Source organism: Aquila chrysaetos, chromosome 10, assembly GCF_900496995.4.
Source record: "Aquila chrysaetos chrysaetos chromosome 10, bAquChr1.4, whole genome shotgun sequence".
NCBI classification, from domain to species: domain Eukaryota; kingdom Metazoa; phylum Chordata; class Aves; order Accipitriformes; family Accipitridae; genus Aquila; species Aquila chrysaetos.
Genome location: NC_044013.1, coordinates 13693804 through 13715232, shown reverse-complemented (window position 1 = coordinate 13715232; position 21429 = coordinate 13693804). Strand labels below are relative to the sequence as shown.

At 46.9% G+C, this 21429-nt stretch overlaps 1 protein-coding gene across 2 annotated transcripts; it reads right to left on the bottom strand.

The window, feature by feature from the left end:
• Positions 1–577: 577 nt before the first annotated feature.
• CLDN16 (claudin 16) lies at positions 578–21053 on the bottom strand. 2 transcript variants are annotated; one of them, XM_030029234.2, is made up of 5 exons: positions 20483–21053; positions 6931–7033; positions 6507–6671; positions 5229–5420; positions 578–4886 (listed from the first exon to the last, which is right to left on the bottom strand). In XM_030029234.2, exons 1-5 carry the CDS (start codon positions 20522–20524, stop codon positions 4747–4749), a joined length of 642 nt encoding a protein of 213 aa, XP_029885094.1. In that variant the 5' UTR covers positions 20525–21053; the 3' UTR covers positions 578–4746. The 2 variants fall into 2 exon arrangements, with proteins under 2 accessions (XP_029885094.1, XP_040982895.1); XM_041126961.1 differs by lacking the exon at positions 20483–21053 and adding an exon at positions 11756–11879.
• Between the last annotated feature and the right edge of the window lie 376 nt (positions 21054–21429).

Genomic DNA, 21429 nt, shown 5'->3' with positions numbered 1-21429 from the left:
AAGAGGATGGGGCCGGGGACAGATGCTCGCTCTCTTCGGGTCACTAGATGGCACAAGTCTGGCTCTTTTCTTTCTCGCTCAAAGGCATCTTACAGCAGGGACCCAAGAGCTACCGGGAGAAAATTGTTCTCTGCTTCCTGTAACAGTGCTTGGACAGAGTATTTCGGTCATTAATCGCTTGTCACAATATTTAACAGATGCAGAAGAGCAAACTGTGGGAGTCCAGCCCCAGCTGAGAGAGAAAACCTTGCTTTCTTGGTGGAATTTTACTTTTCTCTCTTGGAAAGTTTATAAAATGACTATAAGTAGATACGTCTAAACTGGGGATAATGTCTACAGCTGTCGAAGGGCTGTTGCTGTAGGCATGCACTGGGGTCTGAGGTCTGTAGCTATCAGCAAAAGTCTGGGCAGCTTCTGAAATCACATCCCCCTTTCCAAGGGCTGGTCCTGTTTGTGCTGCTGCCTTTTGTGTGTCCTTGCAGGAGAGCAGTGATTTCCCTCACAGGAGTCAGAGCAGGTCACCTGGCAAAGCACCTTTCTGGGCGAAACTTGGATGTGGGTTAGAGAAACACGACACTCAAAGGCAACTGCATTTATTATATCTCACTAATGTTACAATATGTAAGGAAAACAGAATTCTGAAGTCACACTCTTATCTACTGAAAATAGTTGTTCAGATCTACTGAATTCATACCAAAATCATTACAATGTGTGTGAAAAGGCAGGAAATCCATATTTTGGGAAATATTCATGCAGCTGCCATAGGAGATAGTCTAGTTGACAAGGTCACTGTAAGAGTGGGTCCTAATTACAGCCGGAGTTATTAAGAGTCCTTATGAACATGGCTGATTGAGGTAGTGAGAGGACAAAATATTGCATGCAGAAAAGGACAGCCATTGCAGATGTCATTGTTTTATTCTCTCTCTCACTTGTGTGTATCAAAATGGGAAATCAATACCTATCTGTAAGGCATGAAATCAACTTAGCAAAGAGCTTACTTACAAGATTTTGCAATTTTCCATAACCTGCAACCAGCCAGAGGCCTGGCAGACTGCACTGAGCTGTATGCTGTCAGTGGAGAGGGCAATGGGGAGCCCCAGGTTCAAGGAGACACGACAGGGTGGGTACAGCAGGGAGGAAACCCAAGAATCTCAGCTCTCAGCTAAGTCCCTGACTCTGCCTAAACCCCTGGAAAAGAAGCAACAGGACTGAGATGCCCAAACATACAAAAATACTCCTTGGAAGTTAGTGAAAATCTGGAGAAACCTAAAAGGCTGTTGGCACTGAAGGATTACATGTTGGGCCTCAGCTGGAAATTGCAATTGAGCAAAGAGCCTTGGTAACTCATCAATGGCCATCAGGAAGGCAAATTCAGTCTATTGTCATTCCTAGCAGGCTGCTGCTGAATGGGATGTAGGTAGGTATTAAGGAAATACCTTAATATCTGAGCTCACCTGCAACGTCTTTAGCCTTAGGGACTGGTTGCGATATTGAAAGAAAAAAAAAAATCCTGTGTGCTTTCTGGGAGGTTTCTTGCTAATGAATAAACAACCAAACTAAAATAGATCTGCATTGTGGCATGGTAATGAGCTAATGAGTGAATATTGCAGTCATGAAATCAGAGTCAGAATTAAATCAAACAGTGAATTAACAATTAAATATTAACAAGTGATCAAAACATCAGATAGACTGTCAGCAGGATTTGAATAATGAAGCAATGCAGCATTGGACTGACTGTTACACAACATTAACCCAGCAAACCTAAGGGTTGCTGTGACCTTTTCCTAGTCCTCTTGCACAGGAGATAGATCCTCAGAAGGTATCATAGCGTGTGACTAGAACAGAAGCATGGTTAAAGAATTAACCCTTATTCTACATAGATACTGAAGAAGAGAAAGACTCACAAATGTTTATGCAACATTCTTTGTATACATGTATATTTAAGGATGGTGCACCCTGAGTTAAGGTAGTATTTGGGGTATGTATGTGCCTTATTTGTGTACTCCCGGGAGGAGCACAGGGCTGGAGGGACTAATGAGCCCAGTCTTTTATATTCACCCCTGACCAAGGCATACATGTTTAATCCCAAAGTGTCTGGTGAGTTGCTGCTTGGTGTGACCCACGTGTTACAAGTCACAAAACACCTGCCAGCACCTTAAAACAAGCTGAAGACCATTAGGACAAAGGCCCAGAAGTGTCCTCAACTACAGTTTACAGGAGAAAAAGAACAGGAGAAATCAGTGGTCTGAGATCTGCAATTACACCTGGCTAGCAGGCAATCCCAGACTATTCCTCCTCTGCTAAACAAGAAATAAATCTTCCAGCAAGAGACAATCTTCATGCCTTGGAAAAAGCTACAGAAAACAGCAACAAGAGGCTGGTGGTTGCCCCTGAGTGTTAGTGGTGAGGGCTAACATGCTGGCTGCATTGTCCGGGAAGGATTTGATTCAGGATCTTGGTCCAAGTGATGATGTCTGCTCAGGACCTCCTCCCGAGGAGCGTCTCTGCGCTGGGTGAGTCAGGCTGGGGCAGCCCGCGGCGTCGGGGCATCTCTCCTCCCGTGGGGAGGCTGAGGCAGCGTTGGCCTCCCTGGGGAGGAGCAGGGACGCACAGATCTGCCTCTGCAGCGGGTTTGCCCTTCCTCTCCTTCAGGGCGTATCCCTGAAGGAGCAGGGGAGCAGAGGCACAGCCCAGAAACCAGACCCACAAACATCCCCCGAGCTTCCTTCCCCCAGCATGGCATACCAGCTCCAGGTCTTCTGCCTCAAAAGCCCCACAGCAAATACATGTTTCTGATGTGACTGTGAAAAAGTTAAAAAAAAAATTTAAAAAAGCTCTGGATGCAGCTTCCTGCAATAACAGGCAGAAATTCCTATCACCTCCAGATCTCTTTGTGCATTCTTGGTGTAATCCGTGAATTCATCATGTCGCTTATAACTCTTGTACTCCTCATGTCCCAGGACTTTGTAAAAAAGCCTCCATCACTTCTCCTACTGTGTTTACATCTGTTCAATACAGCTCATCTGTTGGCAATAAGTTGCTTTCAGTTTGGCTAATATAAATGTCTGCCAAGCAAAGCAGCATGAACTCTGCAGGCACAAAGCCTCCCTTGCCTGGGCAGCAGTGCTGCCGCGAGGGCTCTAGCTGAGATGGTTGTGTTATGGTCTGAGCCTTGTGGAGGTGCTTGAGCCCGTAGCAAAGCCATATGGACCTGCTGTTGTCCCGTCTGTCCCAGGGCCTGAGTGTTACTTGATTAGGAGCCATGTCAGGACTGGGTTATGTTTTTACCACTGCTGGTCAGTTCTGTGCTGCAGCCCAAGATGCTGCTTCTAGGACAATCCATGAGAGGACTCGGCCCCTCATCCTCCATTGCGGGGGCTATCAGAGGTACCCTCTGGGATGCAGTCCACTCCATCCACAGCCATCCCGTCTCCCTCTGGTCCTCATAACATAAGGCTTCATTTCATATTGCCTGGGGATAGGAAGGGAGTTTCTCCATCCAGTCCCCCCACCAAGCGGTCACTGGAGGAAGCCTACCTCTGGTGGGGCGTCAGTACCGATGGGTGTGCACACCCTCCTGAGACTCCGCTGTTGTTTCTCCGCTCCTCCTGAGCAGGTATATCTCTGTGCTGAGAACATTTTCTCACTCCCTGGTGCCCATGACAGTATGATGTGGTGCCCATGGTAGAAAGGACTGGATTTGGGCAGTTCCTACCAACCCTAAGAAAACTATGTCTCAGCTTTTCTTTCCTTGAAAGTCATGGAAGAAGTTTCGCATCCATTCTTAGGGTACATGTTAAACCACACTGTTTTTTTTTTCACCCACCCTAGTGAAGACATGGCTGGTGCTCTAGCCTCACCCAGCCTATGGCAGCTTGGATTGCAGCAGGGTATAGCAGTCCTGAACTGGATTTAAATATCTTTTGATAGAAAGGAACAATAGATTTTACTATCATTTATCCTAGTTTCTAGCTGGTATAGATGTATTGTCATGCACAGGGTCAGATCTTGGATCTTCACTCACTTTGTCTTTGACCAGGCAAAATTTTTACTAAGCAGAAAGAAGCTCACAATTTCCATATCTCAGTGAGTCTAGAGCATCTGTAACGTACATTTTAACACTTACTGAGAAGGACTGTATTTTGCAGGGAAGAATGCACCTGAATTTGCAGTGTTTCCTCAGTGCAGAGGTTCACAGGCCAAAGAGAGGGCTAGGCATTTAACACAGCTCTTTATCTTCTGCTGAACTCTCCAGCTGCCTTTAAGAGGAGCAGACCCCCATGCTGGGTGCACAGGGTCCAGGTGTTGCCCAGAAGATCAGTCCCTCTCTTCTCCTGTATTTTCTGCTTTGTATGTTCTGTCAACACATTGCCAGACAGGGCATCTTACAGTTTGGGGGTCTTCATGTTGAACACTGGGGTCTGATCCAGGAGTGGCTGATTTAACTCACTTGTGCCGATAGTGTTGAGCCAAATGCTGAAAGAGTTTGTGTTGGGTATTTCAGTTGGTGCTTCAGCAAGGGGCCTCAGCATTCAAGACAACAGGAATCCCTAAAGCAAGATCTCCTCGGAGATTACTTTCTTGTAGGAAGGGCGGGGGGTTAAGCTCTCATAGTGCAAACATTGTAGCGTACAGTACATCCTTGAAATTTAACTTTGCATCTGTATCACAACCACAGGAACTTGGGTCTCTGTGCGATCCACTACGAACAGAAGTAGCGCTCTTTCTGGAGCACTCACCTCCTCCTCACACTCTTGTGTCCACTGCATACATTTTGGCAGTAGCTGTTTGAGAGGATGGCAAATGCACATTTGTTACGATTGTCCCAGCTGAGGAATAGCCTTTCCTCAAGGAGTAAGCAGAGTGGAGTCTTCCAGAGCTGGTCTCTGTGAGGCACAGGAAGAGAAATAGGATCTGCTAATGAATGCTTGGTGACATGCAGCTGCAAAGCCTCGAAATGCAGCGAAAGCAGCACTCCGAGATATGACATAATAACACATCTTATGTCATACTTACAACTCAGCTCCCACCTGAACACCTTGATGTGCTTTCTAGAGCTGCTGAAATAACACTATTCCCATTTTACAGCTGAAGATATTGCTACTGTGGATAAGCAACCATCCTGAAGAATGTCCCTGAAGGAATTTCCCCACCCTGTGTGCCTGTAGCAGGCCCTGAGCGATGGCTCTATCTCTGAACTGTGTTTCAGCCCTGCCACGGTTCCTCACCTCTGAAGAGATACATGCAGCAGGTGAGCAGGGCCCCGGATAAGAAACAGCCGAGTGACCCCGCCATGCCAAGCCAGCATGACCAGCCAAACTTGTACTGGATGCCGAGAAACACGTTGTGGAAGACCAGAGAGGACCGCTCCACGTAGACATCAACGGCGTACCACACCGAGCCGGTAATGCCTGGGAGACCTGCAGGACAGGAGGGAGGTGCCACACAGAGCTCCCAGATGGACCATGAGGAGATCACCAATATAAAATCTGGAGTTATAGCCTTTTGTCTGCTGGGTCAGACTTTAGGATGGACAGGTTTTGACCCCTGTTTTGTCTCAGCCCAGTAACTTTGGCAGATTCACCCTGGTTCCTACTGATATCATGTGGAGCGCTGTCAGGCAGAGGCTGTACCTCGCAGCTTGGCCCTCACGGACACCATCAGCACTGGTTGGCAGCACTCAGGTTTCTGCAGTAAAAGGCAGAAAGCTCCTCCCTTCTCAGCTTGTTTATCAACTTGTAAAGTTGCTTCAAGAATTTAATTTTCTAATCTGTTTTGACTTTCAGAACTTTGTTTTTCAGACAAACTTTGGGAGGTGAATGGAGGATGTGTAAAAGAACCTCTCAAAGTATTTTGCATGTGCTCCCAGTGGCTGGGGTGAGTTCTGTGTTAAATCTTCTTACACTGAAGTAGAGGTAGATGTTTGATATTGGCATAAAGTCAAATGAAATTACTTGATACCTAGCTGGCTGTCTACCTGGTTTTGGCATTTAAAATTCTCCCACTGGCTGTAACAGCAAAGTACCTCAGTCAGTTGGGTATTTATCACCTAGGAGGGACAGATGTGTTATTATCCTTTTATTAGAGATCGGCTGCAGAGATTTCGGGCTAAGTGACTTGCCCAAGGTCACACAATCTGTGGCAGAGCCAGGAACCAAACCAGGATGCCAGGACTTTCTAGTGCTTCAGCAATTCGGTTTCTTTGCCTTATCAACAACACTGACTTCTTCACAGTGAAACAGCAGTAAATGGAAGTCAGTCAACTCAGAGTCAAGTCACCTGGTCAATATATGAAATGAAAGCAGATAAACTCAACTATGTGCTGTTAGGGGCAGGCAGTGAACAGAGGAAGCTATATTGCACAAATAAAGCAAATAAAGATCCTTCCCCCATGTTTACCCTCTAGGAAATCACTAACTCCTCTCCTCAAAATAAGAGAAGGCTTTAAAGCTTCCCCCCCTTTGCTAATGGGTGTCCTGCAGGATGGGGACGCAGCAGGGGAATACCTGCAATGAGCAACGTAATTCCAGACACCAGGCAGATGCGGAGCTTGATGAGCGGCTCATCGGGAAGGAATTTCACGCAGTCCAGTCCCAGGACAAGGAAGAGAAATCCAAATCCTGCCAGGATGTCTGCTGTGATCATCATGGCTCGGGTCAGCACCAGCTTCACTGCAGGACAAAAGCAGATCATTCTAGTGCACAAGGAATGGAAGTGTGGGTGGGTAATGGGGTCAAATCCCATAGGAACTTTTTTTTCTGGGGTGAAGCTTTCTCCAGCTTCCCCTGGGAGCAATACCTACTGAGAAAAGAAACATGGCTCTAATAGGTATGTGCACCAAATTATCTGTCACTGAGTAGAACAGATGCTCTTTTTGTCTGCACTCAGGTGTCCCCACCACTTGTAGAAACACTTTTGACTCTTACATACCAGGGTGTTCAGCGAAGATGGAGTCATACTCATCGCAAGTTTGGATCCCGTCAAAAACGTTTGTCACACATTCCCACCACAGGCCACGGCATTTTGTACTCACCTGTGGGTTGAGAAGAGAAAGAAGACTGTAAGTTTATATATCCACCAACACATCGGATGGTCAGCTAGGCCCTTCAACAGAAATCCTGGTCCAGTTATGTCGATGGCAAACTGGAGTTGTTTAACTTGAAGAAGAAAAAAAGCAGCAGGATACAGAAAAAGGACAATGTTTTCTGTGTCCCTACTAATGGTTTTAAATTAGAGCAGAAGAAATTCAGACTGGACATTAGGAAAAAAAAAAAACCTTCCTATTGGTAGAGATAAAAATTCTGAAGAAAATTTCTGGAGGAGCTGGGGGGTGGCTGACAGGAGAGATCTAAGAGCAGGTTTGATCACTCCTTGCCAAACGCTTGTCTAGGCTGAGCTGGGCAGGGCTACGGACCAGACGACCTAAGACTTGGCTGTCCATGCTCCCCTTACACCATCCTCCTGCCAAGAAGCAGCAGCTCAGAGGGGAGTGTTACTGGTGGGGCAGGCGTTGCACCAGGAGCCGGACGCCCACAAGGGGAGGTGGCCACAGCGTGGTAGAGGAGTGCTTTGCTGCAGAGCAGAGGTGTGGATGTGAGCCCCTCTGCAGACGCGTGTAGAGGGCTGCCCCAAACTGACTCAGCCATGAACACTGGCTGGAAAATGAGAGACAGCCGGCGCTGATCCTGGCCCTGGGGCTCCCAGTACGCTGCCGGCTTTGGGACCATGCGTACCGGAGCCACACTCATCGCTGAGACATCCAGACTCGGCCAGACGTTGCAGTAGCATCGTGGCTAATGTCTCCACTGTCCTGAAGCTGTGGATACCATTCCCAGCCCAGCCTTCCATAAATCACTTTAATATGGGAGGTATTTTCATTACCAATGCAAATATGGCAACAAGCACCTCTAAAACATTCCTGGAATTGCTCATACAAGGAGCAGAGTTAATGTTAGTGCAGCTTTAGACTCCAGCCTGTCCCGCTGCTGCCAGCGACACCCGCTGCAGTTAATGGAAGGAGAAACTCTCCCAGAGAATGGGTTTCATGCAGGGGAAGGGGACCGGGCTTGCTTGGATGATGCAATTCATTTTTCTTGCACCGTGTAAATCACAAAGCAGATAATAACACAGCTCAGCCACTTAATAAAGTCTCATTCAGGATGTATTGAAGTCCATAGCCAACTGCAATATTTTCTCCACAATACAGTGTCTGAGCCAAACTGCACACCTTCTCTGAAAATTGACTCACTACTTCAGACTGGCAAAAAAAGATACGATTTATGTTTGAATGAAAACAATCTACATGTTTTGTTTCATGAAGATGAAAACTACTTACAATTTCTGAGAATTTCAGGGCAGGTTTAATGAAAAATATCCCCCCAAAAATGAGAAGCAGTGCTGGAAAAACCTGATTTCATTGCTTCTGTGTTTTTCAAGAGAACAATTTTATGTAAAACAATTTGCCGTGTTTATATTGGAAGTAAGTTTTTACCATGGCCCTCTTAATCCAGCTGCAGCTCCTCTTCTATCTTAACTCACCACCGTTCAGGCTGTGCTTGAAATTAGCATATTGTTATTAAATTACATTGTGTTCCACTTGTATTTATATCACCTCATGTTCCTCCCAAACCACCGTAGGCTTATTCATACTATTCTGTATTCAGCTAATACTCTCAGTTACTTCCTTGCTTGCTCGCATTAGTATTGTTTTTTAAATCTTACAAGCAGCTTCTTCATCTAAATTATTTATAAAGAGACTAACAGGATTCCAGGCTTTGTCAGCCTCCAATGAAAACAGAGGTCTTAAGCTGCAACAGTTGTGATCATGGTCTAGCTCATGAAACAACCCCCTTCCCAGATTAGAAAAAACTTAATAAATGTTTTGTGTTTCTTGGGGTGTTTCAGTTGTCACCTGCTCCTGCTAGCGCTGAACATGGGCAGAAGCAGGGATCAGCCCATCTCTGTGCAGCACATGCACAGCCAGGGATACATGTCTCATTGCCTGGTGCAGGAGGGATGGGGACAGACGTCGGAGGGGGGACCTGTGGCTGGCTTGAGCCACTGCTGAGCTATTCTGGTTTCTGTTATCTGCTTCTTAACCTCCTTGGCCATCCCTTGCTCCCCTCTGCTTTGTGCACCGTTTGTCCTTCTGGTTGTTAATCTGCTCCCAAACCACCCTTGGGCGTCTGCCCTTGCCCAGACAGCACAGACCCTCAGGCACACAGGAACTCGCTGCTGTAAATGGAAGAGGGGTCAGGGCTGGCTGGGGCATCATGTGGGGGCATGGATTTCTCCATTCCATGGCTGGGCCCATGCACCATGTTGGTAGCACTAATTCCCTGTCCCCTGTTTCCCCCCATAGCAAATCTGCTCCAGGTTCCCTGGGCACCCAGCCAAGGAGTCCCCGAGAAGCTAAGCATCACGGCCAAACTCCTCATCTCCCACTTTGATTACGAAACACATTGCCACGACCTGCTTTCCCTAACACAAGTATGCATGTGAAACGTAAACTGCATAATGACTGTAATATATATATAATTATATCCTATGCATAATGTATAATTAATATTAAAATGATTCTAATACAAAAAAATGACAGAAGCACTTCCCCTTCTGGGGAAAGCACAGAAAACAAACAGGTGAGCTATGTTAGTCACAGTGTTTTACCGCACTGTAAAAAGATGCCAACATACAATGATTACAAGCCCAGCACGAGAGTAAAACAGGCAGCGTTTAACAGTAGTGGTAATATTTTTAATCCGCCTGCAACAGGGAGGGACTGTGTACACAATACAGTGCTTGTTGGGAAGCAGATTATGTTTTTTTTTCCAGCACAAACTACTGCAAAAATTGACCCAGGCTTGTCTTGACGCTCACACGGAATACACCAGCTTAAACCACTTTCTGTGTTGCCATAACTTGGCTGTTTCTGAAGGGGAGGCGAGGGGCTGTGAGAGCTGAGCGCTGGCTGGGGTCCCCGCGGCTGCTCCCACGCTCCCTGGCCTCTTTCTCCTGGGCTGCTCCTCTCCAGTGGGACCACAGTGAGGGCTTCCTCCTCCCCACATGCTGAGGGCCAGGGTCAAAGCCAGGCGACTTTCTACGCTGGAGGATTGGAGTTCCTTTCTCCCGAAGTCAAAGTTGCCTGAATTACCCTTTTTCTAGCTGAAAACAGGAGTCACTGCAGACTCCATGCCTTTCTGGCCGTGGATGGTTTACCTGCATTCTCCTATTTAGAGAGGCAGTGAGTCATTTGGGCCATTAAGGAGATCAGTCGGTCAGGTATTAAGGCTGGGGGCATTTTTCTCCATTATTTAGTATTCACACTCAGAGCAGGAATGTGAGAGTAGTGGCTGCTAATAACCAAACTGGGTGTTAATGGAGCACTTTGTGACAGCCCAGCGCAGGTGCCTTTGTGCCAAGAAGACAAGGTTACACAGCCTCAGGGTAAAGGACTGGATCTTTCCTGGACTCACTTTGCTCAGGAGTTGGGTTTCCCTCTTCTGTTTTTCTTTGAAATGATGGCACAATCTGGGATCCATTTGGCTTTTCTGAGTATACTGATATCTTCAGCTGACTCCAGGTGATGTGCAGCTTCCTAAAATGAATCTAAAATATCTCCTAAATTAAGATGATAAACAAAGAGTGATATCCCAGCCAGCGTCAGTGGGTGCACACTGTTTTCCCTGAGAAGTGGCTCACTGAACAGACACACTGACCATCAGCAACCTCACTGCATTGGATCTATGACCACCTCAGCATCTACAACCACCTTCCAGGGTGGGACTGGCAGTCAGATCGATGGGATTTCTTGTGGCATAGAGAAAAAAGGTATTTTTATTGTAATCACTTTCAGCCTTTTCTCAGATAATTCATCACTTGATGACGCAGCTAAACATTGCCTTGCAATCACTGAGTGCAGAGGAGCTCTTCTGGTTTCCCATGCTGGATAGCAGATAGAAAGTTTACTCCTGGTATATTCAGCCAAACTCTCTGTTTTGGAAGGTGTTTTACCTTCACTGCATAAAGTATCCAGTTTATCAGAGAGCAGATTCCCACACTATGGACCTGCAGCCCTTAAATGTACAGAAAGTGCTGGCTGCTCTGGGAAAAAAAATATAAACTTGCAGTACTGAGTGCTGGAGAAATAGCAACGGTTTGGGGTCTGGAATCTCTGGGGCACAGCTTGCATGTGTGCGGCATTCTCCTACTTTGTTGTTTGCAGTTTACTTTTGCCAGTACCTTTCTCTAACATGAGAGTGCTAATGTCTGCACAAGTTCAAGAAGATATTTTTGAGTGCTGGATCTGACTCTAGTCCCCATACTCCCCATAAATTTCTGCTAGCCCTATAGCTCAACGGCTGTTAAGAAAAAGACTGGCAGAGCACAGGTGAGCACACTGGACTTTTTCACCAAGAAGTCTGACCTACAGAATTAGAAATATTTCCAAAATATCCATGCAGGCTGGAGACACAGGATAACAGTACTTAAGTTCATGCACATTTAAACCTAGAGCCTGTAGACCTTTCCTGAACTTACTAAGTGAGAGAAGAGTCTGGATAATAAAGTCTGGCAGAGAGAATTGCAGAAAATACCACTTTTTCCCTGCTCTTGCAAGAGTCATTCATTTCATTTTCATCCACCTTCATCCAGCACAACAGGGAAAAAGTACATGATAGTGGAGCAATGATACTGGGAACCAACCTCTCTCCAGGACATGGTTGCTTTGGAGATCAGGCTCTCCTCACCCTGATCTTACCTCCAGAGAATCATCAGCATTCACCATCCAGCAGTCTGTCCAGGTAGATGCTATCAAAAACCCAGTCGAGAAAAAAGCAAAGAAACAGCCCACATACTGGAGGAAAAACCTCATGCCAGCAGGTGATCAGCAAGTCCAGGGCAGTGAGAAAAACAGTGCCCAGCCCTTGATCTTAAAGCTGGGGTAGAGGCAGAGCATCAGTGTCCCAGGTCACCACTACCCTCTTCCAGTGGCCATGAACAGCAGAAACTTTTCCCTTCTGCAAATGCCATCTGTTAGTGATGGCCACAGGAGCAATGTTCACCTGCAACGGAGGTGGGAGGTGGGAGGAGGGTGAGAGTGCCCACAGAAGCTGCTGCAGCCAATCCGCCCTGCACAGTTAAAACTCTTGTCATGCCTAGCTGAAGACAAATGGGGTTGTGCACAAGTGGCATGCAGGTAACTGGAGTCCTGGACTTGCAAGGAAAACAGGTACTGTTGCAGGTTTTGGCAAAGTAGAGATTAAAAAAAAAAAGAATCGAAACTTGTTCTTCAGGGCAGAAGTTTTGAGCACTGCTAAGGGACACACAGAACAGCTTTCATGCACACACATGTTTATTCATGCACATTGGTTCATGCCTTAGCACTAAACATCTATAAAATGAACTGATGTAGATCCCAGGCCCTTTGGTTACCCTGTTGGTCTCTGATGCTCTGATGACCTAGTTCAGTGCAGGAATGTCACTGGGAAGGGAAGGGAAAAAGGTAGCAATCATGGGCCTTCAGAGCCAACACCAACAACCATCCCAGCTCAGATATGGAGCTCTGTAACAGTGGAAGAGTTGCCCAGAGAGGTTGTAGATGCCCCATCCCTGCAAATATTCAAGGTGATGTTGGACCAATCTAGTTGAAGATGCCCTTGCTCATTGTAGGGGGGTTGGACTAGTCGACCTTTAAAGGTCCCTTCCAACCCAAACTATTCTATGATTCTATGATTCTACTCTCCATTTAAGCCAAATCTAGATAATTCTCATGCCCTGGACTCGTGTGGGAATCTTGAACTTTTCAAGCCAGTGCCAGTTTGGGAGATTCTGTTTGGTTGGATTTTGCCTGTGCACTTACTGCCATGGGAACCTTTCTGCTTTCCTGCAGGACTCCCTGGGTAGGCAGAAGTGATGCAGGCTGCTGGGGACAGAAGGACGGGGCCTCTCTAAGGTGGCTTCTCATTCAGTGCCTCCTCTCAGTGCCACGAAACCCAGAAGGGCTCCAGGGCACCTTCCAGGAGCAGGACTAGACATTCCTCCTATCCCAAAGGCACAAATGCACAGAAACCATCACATCCTCGATGTTTATTTTTGAAAAGAGAAGCCATAAAAGACTGGAGATCTGCGTTTAGTGGCCAAGTCTTCAAGACAGGGCTGAGGAGCAGATTCTCGCTCTGCTTTCAGCTCTGTTTACAATCTGCTTGCCCAAACTGATGGTGTCTGTCATCTCAGCTGTCACCTCCAGATGGAGCCAATCGGTACTTTTACAGAATTGTTCAAAGCTTGCTTTCTCTTCTCCGAGATTTCCCTCCAAATACAATAGCAATAAGAAGTTTATTATTCTTACAATATATAACCCGCATAATTCCTATCATAACCTCATAAGGCAGTTTTACCGTCAGAGTTAACAATCTTTTGCCTTGATCTCAGATCACTCTGCTCCTCAGAGGTCACATTGCAGAAGATGTCCTCAGCACATGCTTTAGCAGACACTAGGTAGAGAACAAAAGTCCCAGGTCAAAAAGCCAGTGTCTGCAGGACTCTCTGCTGCTTTAGCTTTTCTGCTCTTTGTTTGCTAATTCCATTCATAGAAGCTGACAAGCGAGGAACTTTTCTTCTTCCTTCTCTGCCAGATGCATGTCTTGATACAGTTACATGGGAAGGATGCTTTCTGCTGTTTTCTGGCATCCAAGTGCCTATATAAGGCAAAAACACCCATGATCTTCACTTCATGGCTCTCTGTGACAAGGGCAGAGTTGTGTTTCCAACAGTTCTGACCCACGGAGACAGGGCATTGGCCATGCAGGTCCCATAAAGGGTAATGACTTTCATTAGCCACATAGATATAGATTGCATTGATATGGGACAGGTACTGATAATATGCATCATCTTCCCATGCTTGTCTTGCACTGTGTTAATTAATCTGTGGCTGCGCCAGTTTTCAAAACAAGGTATCCTAGCCAATTGTTATTAGAAGTAACTCAGAAAAAGTGGTGTGGTGAGCTCAGAAAAGGCCTGGAAAATCTGAGAGCACCTTCCACAAACAGAAATAAGTCATTAGAGGCGGCAAGAGCAGAGTTTTACAGTAGCAGAGGATTAGCCAGGAAACGTATTATAGCCATTTGGATCTCCCTGCTTTCTCATTCTGTCCTGCACCCAAATACAAGCCTCTTTCAGAGAAGATAAGCCCAGCTGGGGAGAATGTGGCCATTTTTCCTCATTTGGTACATGGTGAAAGTGTGCCAAATACAAGTATGATCAAGGTGGAAAGTGAAGAGCTCCCAGAGTAATAGCAGGCCTACAGTAATAGCCAGAGTGTTGTTTCTAAGCTTCTGTAATGGGTATATCATACTCTGTTCTTCCAGATTAGCACATTAGATGTCCACGCATGTCAGCCCAGGGAGCAAACTCCACTAACGGGTGAAGGCAGCATGTCCAGGTGCCAGTACTGCCTGTGCTTCACTTCATCTCTCCATAGCTGTCGTGGCAGTCCTGGCACGGTCTTGTTTATTTTTTGCATGCCCAGCAATTCTTGTTGCTGTCCCAGCTCCAGTCACTTCTCTGTGTTCACCCTCCCTGCAGGGCAGGGCAAGCTAGTGACCCTTCCTAGAGCAGGATGCCAGCGCTTCCCTGGCCATGAGTCACTGGGGGACGGGAAGTGGCTTCACACCATCCATTTGCGCCTAGCTCAGGGCTCAGGAGCATCCTGGCCTCAGCAGCAGAGCAGGTCAGGATCCTCCAGTTTTCCCTGGTGTAAGACTGCCCCAGAGCATGCAGCGCAATGGTTTGTGTTTTTCACCTGACAGGCCAATCAAATATCTGGTCCTTCTTTAGGTCCATGCCTCCAAACAGTCCCATGGAACCTGCTGGAGTTACTGGAAAGAATACAATATTCTTATTCAGTAGAAACTGGCAAGGTACATATTTAATACTCTTTGTTTAAAACAAGTCAGGAATTTCATGAAGCAGTCTGTAGCAGTTTCTCATCATACTCTGCTTTCCTAGCTTAGCACAACAGATGTCCCCTCAGCTTCGGAAAACAGCTCTCCCAATATAACCTCCCAAGATGTCTTTGTATAGCCTAAAACCTGGCTGACGTGACTCAGTGTAGCTTTCAAATGGATTTGTAGGCTGTACTATATATGCTGACTGTATCTTATTCTCTTGGCTAACTTAACATTTACAGTATTTTGACACTAACAAAAGCATTAGGGTATCCTAATACTTAATTATCAGAGCCTGGCCTTGTAGGGCTCTTAAACTGCGTGGTATCAATGCAGCATAACTTCACTAATGTAACAGCCTTATCACCTCGTCTACACACACTCCCAGCGAAGAGACAAATGCACTACGGGTCAATTGCTTTTATTACTCATTAACACAAGGTGCTCTGTGCTCTCCATTAAAACCAGGCCATTATGTTAGAAAGCGATAGAAACTACTGCCAGTCTTGGGAGGATCATAGCTGGTTTTCATCCATCTACCTATGAAAACATTCTTGCAGCAACACCCCAATGAGGTCGCAGTACAGTGAGCAGGGAAGGGTTGTGTCCTCCCTTTACTTCCACAGTGTCTAATATATAGTGTAGCAGAGAGCCTTGAGCAAGAGGGAAGCTGTGATGCTGCGCATTAATGTATGAAATAAGGACCTAACTGCAAGCAAGCAAGCAGTCAGTGGTGCGACTGTTGCGTTCGGGGCCAGGGGCTTGTCCAACGGGCACGGCTCAGGAGCCAGAGGTGATGGAAAGCTTCGGGAGGGGGTTCCCTAAGAGCTCTTCTGCTGCTGTGGAAGACTCCATGGGCTTGTCTGCCCAACCCTTCCCACTCCTCGCTCCTGGTTGTACCGCCTCCATTTTCCTGCTTCATACACCACCATCCATGGCCTCTAAGTGTCTTTATCTCCAGAGCAGTGCTGCTTGGACGTGAAATGCATACACACATGAATTACGGAGCAGTGTGTCAGCTGTAATGTACCGCTTCAGCCATGCTCATATGGTCACAAAACCCTGGGATTTAGCCTGGAGTTAGCTTGGTAACCCCAAGGAAAACAGTTGGTCTTCTGAGCAACCTGTGACTTTTCAAGCAGGCAATATATAGCATTAAAAGAAAATAGGAAAGCAAAGGCATTTTCTAGTAGATATGAGCTTAAATGATCAGGAAGTAAAAACTCTGTGTGTGTGTGTGTGTGTGTGTATGGATACTATACACACAGGTATGATGCTTTCATACACTCCTTTAAAACAGTTTTTTTCAATCACTCCAGTTCAATAAATAATAAAATAAGCATTTCAATACAGTCTTTTCGGGCTCTCAAAGTACCATGCAACTTCTCTTCAGAACAATAAATTCTGTTTTATAGCTGCCTATGAAATCCCACACCTGAGAAACACATAATCTCAACGATGTATTACTAACCCCATTGTAGACCTGGGGAAACGGAGGCACTGACTAAGTGCCTTAGATCGAGAGCGAGGAGTCACAGCCCTGCTCCTCTTTAACACCTGGGCAGCACTCTCTGCATGGGTGTGGTAAGATCCTTATCGGTGAAAACATGCGTGACCACTCGGGTTTCCTGAAAGCAGCCACCGAGAACACACAGTGCCGTCGCTGCATACCAGCTTCACGCAGGCGTGTATAGGCAGAGGAGCTGGGCAGTGAATTAGACACACCTTTTCTCGGCATGTCAGTAGTTCCAGTGAATAGCCCTCGTCCCCAAGCACCCCTGGGGCTGTTGATGCACTGCCACGTCCCAACGGCGTCATCCTCATCCGAGCGTGTGTTTCCCAGCACGAGCCTGAACTTTCCCGTGCCCTGATGGAAAGGCGATAAAATGCGAGTGAAGCACAAGGTCTGTGTCACTAATAGCAATCGTGAAGGAAGGGTGAATATTTAGCTCTTTCCACAGTACCAGAGAAAAGCAAAGGAAGCAAGGTCCGTGGTGGAAGGGGTTTGCATTGTGTCTGTGCTCCGGCAGCTGTTTCTCAGAAACTTGGCTCACCTTAGCCTAAGTGAGAGGGGCTGTCGTACGTGCGCTTCATCCTGCAGGCTCACCTGGCTGAAATCCAGCCCCTCTTGTGACTCACTTCACAAGAAACATCCGCTTCAGACCTCTGTGCCCCTCGCTCCCATTCACCAACCTTCTTATCGGAGAGTGATGAAAGACCCTCTAGGAGACTCATTGAGGGGGGATAAAAGTAACTACTGGGTTAGAAATGCACAGTTTGGTAACAGGGTATTTGATCTGCTATAAAAAGGCGAGGAGGGCAAGAGCTGAGGCTCAGAGAAAACAGTTGCTGCTGTGATTCACAGCCCATGAGCGTGGGACAGTTTCGGGACCTGGTTAGGTGAGCGTGGGTCAGGTTTGGATATGGGATCTGCGAGGAGTTTCCCTGCAGAGCTCTGGGGCTGCGACTCTCTTAAAATTAGTGTCTGCCTACCTGCCCATCACCAGTCCCTCACCACACACCCACTGTCCCCTTCTGTTTAATACCTAGCATCCAAGCTGCCCAGAGCTGATGCAGAGTGACCCCCAGGTCTGTCCCCCCACCAGACGCTGTGCCCATGGGCAGGGCTCTGCGCACAGCTGGGCTCCGGCAAGGGCGAGAAGCCAACTGCAAACACCCCGAAGACTCCCACGAGGCCACCCTCTCGCTCCAGCCCTCTCTCTGCACGGGGAGGGGACGGGGCAGGGATGCCTCTGACCCTGCCATGGAGAAAACTAGTGTGAGCAGAGCCCCTCATGGCTCACATACACCCCATCACCTTCTGCCTTCACCTTGCAGCCAAGCTGTGCTATAGGCTGGAGTACTAAACCATAGAGGAAGAGGAGGGAGCAAGGGGAAGGACAGCCTCCTTGACGGAAGCTCCCTGAGGAATAGGGAGACATGGGCAGAGCTGCAGTCCCAGCCCTGGGACAGGGGAAAACAGTGGGTGATTCCAGCCTCTGGTGCTCATCTCACCCAAGGCATTTATATAGGGAGTATCTTCAGAGCCCTCCTCTCCTCTCTCCTGCCCTGTCCTTTCCCACACATCGGAGTCTCTCTGGGCACTAGGAGAGGAGAGCACGGCATGTCCTTTCCTTCTTTCTCCAATTCTGTCCCTATTCTGCCCTGTGGTCGTGGTTCACATAGGGCTTGGGTTTCCTTTCTGTTTTTTATGGAGATGTGCTGTTCCTCATCTGAGCTCTCCCAAAGGAGACCATCCCTCCGCCTGCTTCTGGTTTAGGCTTCATTTGTGCCTTCTTTGGCAACAGCACAGGGTGTGGGCTCACCCGAGGGCTCCCAAATCACCCATCAGCCAAACCTCTGTGTGCATCGGGCTTAAGGAAGAATTTTCATGAGCAAAGAGAGACACAGATGTGAGAGCAACACCTCCAGCCTCTGGCCTCCGGCCAGATAACTGGGGTTTTAACTCCCTCTAGGCTTTGAAATAATGACCTTGGGTTGCCAATGTGCCCTCCCAGTCCTAACGATAAACGGTGTGTTAGAAAGTCCAGGGGAAAAGCTCCTTTTCTCCTCCTCTGCCTTGTACACATGTGCATGCACAAGCTCTGCTTCCAGTGTAGATGGGTCTTGCACTTAGCAAGGGATTTTCAAGAGTTTCATTCCCACATAGGCGCTAGAGTAACTGGCCACATTTAAAGACTTCTTTAAATGTTTGACCCTGCTCCCCACTGGAAAATCCAGCCATGTGTGCAGCTACTGAGTGCTTCAGAAATACCTGGCTCTGATTTCAGTGTCTTAAAGGGGACTGAAGCATATTGAATATCAGTACTTACAAATCCTATCCTACTGCTCCTCTCAGTTTCCAGAGACAACTACTTGTTGGAGGATGGCTGTACAGTGTCAGCATATCCATAAGGATGCTGAGCAATTGTCCACTGGGTCTGGCCTGTCATAAGTTTTTCTACAGCACAGTAATCTGTGTATCTTCAATTGTTCCAATATCCAAGTACATCCCAAAAAGGTTAGGTCAAATAGATCCCCAGAGGAATTCCTAGCAATATGTGCAAGAGACTGAGTTCAGCAACCCCAAGAGAGACCTGAAACCTCATCTCTTAGCCTTTGTGTTGCCCCTGAACAGTCTGATCTACAAATCTTGCAGCAGTTTATGGCAGAGCCTTTCTAGGAAGGACCCTGGATCTTATCTTCCCAGCACTGATTACCTAACATGTCATAAGGGCTGAGGAAATGGATAGAGGTTGTGGTCCAGGCACAAAAAAGTGAGACATAGCCATATCCTGGGGTGGGAATCTTTGAGCAATCTCTAAAATGCTGACTATGGCTTGGGCTTTTCCTTGACATGAAGGTTGCCCCAAAACCAGACTCACAGGCACTTGATCTTGATGGCTTAGTTGCTCACTGTGTGAGCAACATGAATGGTGGTAACTCTGTCTTCATGGCAGTAACTCTGTCTTCAGTATTTGCTTAACAGCAGTTCCTGTGGAGGACTTCATATCTAGTCATCAGGCATCTTCTCTTCTTCCTCCTTCTATCTCTTTGTCATTCAATGCCCCCTCCTTCCTTCATCTGATTTCAGGAAGAACAACCTGAGGTTATTCCAAAGAAGAAAATTTTTCAGTGGTGATCCTGAAGGTGATCAGATTCTTCACTTACCAGTCTCAGGAAATTCATTCCATAACTAGGCCATCAAGCTTATACATGAGCACACATACCACCCATCACTGAGTCCCTGGTGGAGACTTGGTGAGATGTGGGTAGAAATGTGATCCCTGCTATAACTGGTCCCTGGAGGATCAGGACGAAGACGTTGCAGGCATCAGGAACACAGTGAGAGCAAACAGGATGGCTGGATGCCAAGGGTTAGATCTCCACAGAACCCATTCCCTGAAGGAGCTGAGAGATGTTTTTTGTAATTGCACTTAGAGAAGTCTTCCATGGATGGCACCAGGCATGAATTTTTATCTTGTCAGGACCTTGGTATACATCTCTCGTGGCTCATGCACTAAATATGACACTCACACACACATCTGCCTCCCTCTCCCTCTCAGTCAGGCCTGGGCCTCACTTATTCTCACTGCTCCCCCTCTCCTGCCCTGGGACTCCAACACCAGAATCTGCTGCGCTCCACCTGGCCCTAGCGGCACATGGTGGGAAAAGTGGCCACACTTTGTGGTTGACCCTCCCAACTAGGCACACTCTCCACCTGCCACTTCACTGTTGAGCCTCTTCCCTAGATGCCCCACCACACCTGTCCCATCATCTGACAACATCATTAGTTTCATACATTTTCATAAAGACATTTGTTGATGATATGACATAGAGCTACCTTCTACTGACAGCATGCAGAAGCAAATTTAATAACTCCCTGCTTTTCCCACCATTACCTCTCTAGTACTGTGAAACTCATTGTTTCCATTAATTTAATTGTGTCTGACTTTTGTTTTCTATCTGGCCTCTGGTACAGAATGTCCAGTGAAAGAACAATCCTAAAATAGAAAAGTCGAAAGCAAAATAAATCCTACTGTATGGGTCAAATCTCTTGGCCTCCATGGGATGGGTTTCATGCCGTGGAATCTCAATTAGAGCTTCCAGTATCGCTTTGGTAAACAGCACGTGAACGGCTGAATGCAGGACCACCTTTATTTCTCAGCAGCTTGCTGCCTTGCACAGACAAGCCCGACGATCTGTGAGCTGTGGGTAATGACACACACGGTGCAGCTTTATACATGCCAAAACCACTTGTTTACAGACGGCAATGACTTCAGTGTTTTGGGGCATTCTGAGGAACAGCCTCCGACCGTGTGGTTATTTGTGGGTTGCTGATTCAGGAGAGGAGAAAAAACAAAGGCAACAGGTGAAAACCAAGAAGCCAAGGAGGAGACACGATCTCTTCCAGAGCCCGCACTGGAGGGTGGTTTGGAGAAGCCAGGAGTTCAGCCAGCCTTCAGCCTCATACAACTTCAGTGTGTTACATATAAGCACATTTTAACTAGAGCCAGATGAAATCCATCATCTGAAGAGTAGAGTGAAACTACTCCCAAAACTGTAGCTTTATTACAGCCGGTGAGGAAACATGAATGTTTGAATGACTGCAAGAAGAGGGTTGATTATTAGCTCGGTTTATCTCCAGCAGATTAGGAATTCCTGGTCATGTCTGCTGACCAAACACAGAGAGGTTTATAGTGTTTCTGACCCCCAACATTTGAGAAGGAATAATTCATACAGCCCATTTTAAATCCAATTTTCACAATATATTCCCCGTGCATAGTCAGTGTCAAATAAGTCCAGTCAGTCCCTCTAACTGATGCTGCCCCCATCAACCACAAATTTCAATTCCGAAGAGGAAATCTGAGCTTTCCTCCTGGAAATGGAAACTTCAATTCAGGTGTGCAGGGAAAAGCTCTGGTTTTGGTGCTATTCACTATCCTGTTACCTTTTAGGCAATAAGAGTCATTTGGAGGAGGTCCTC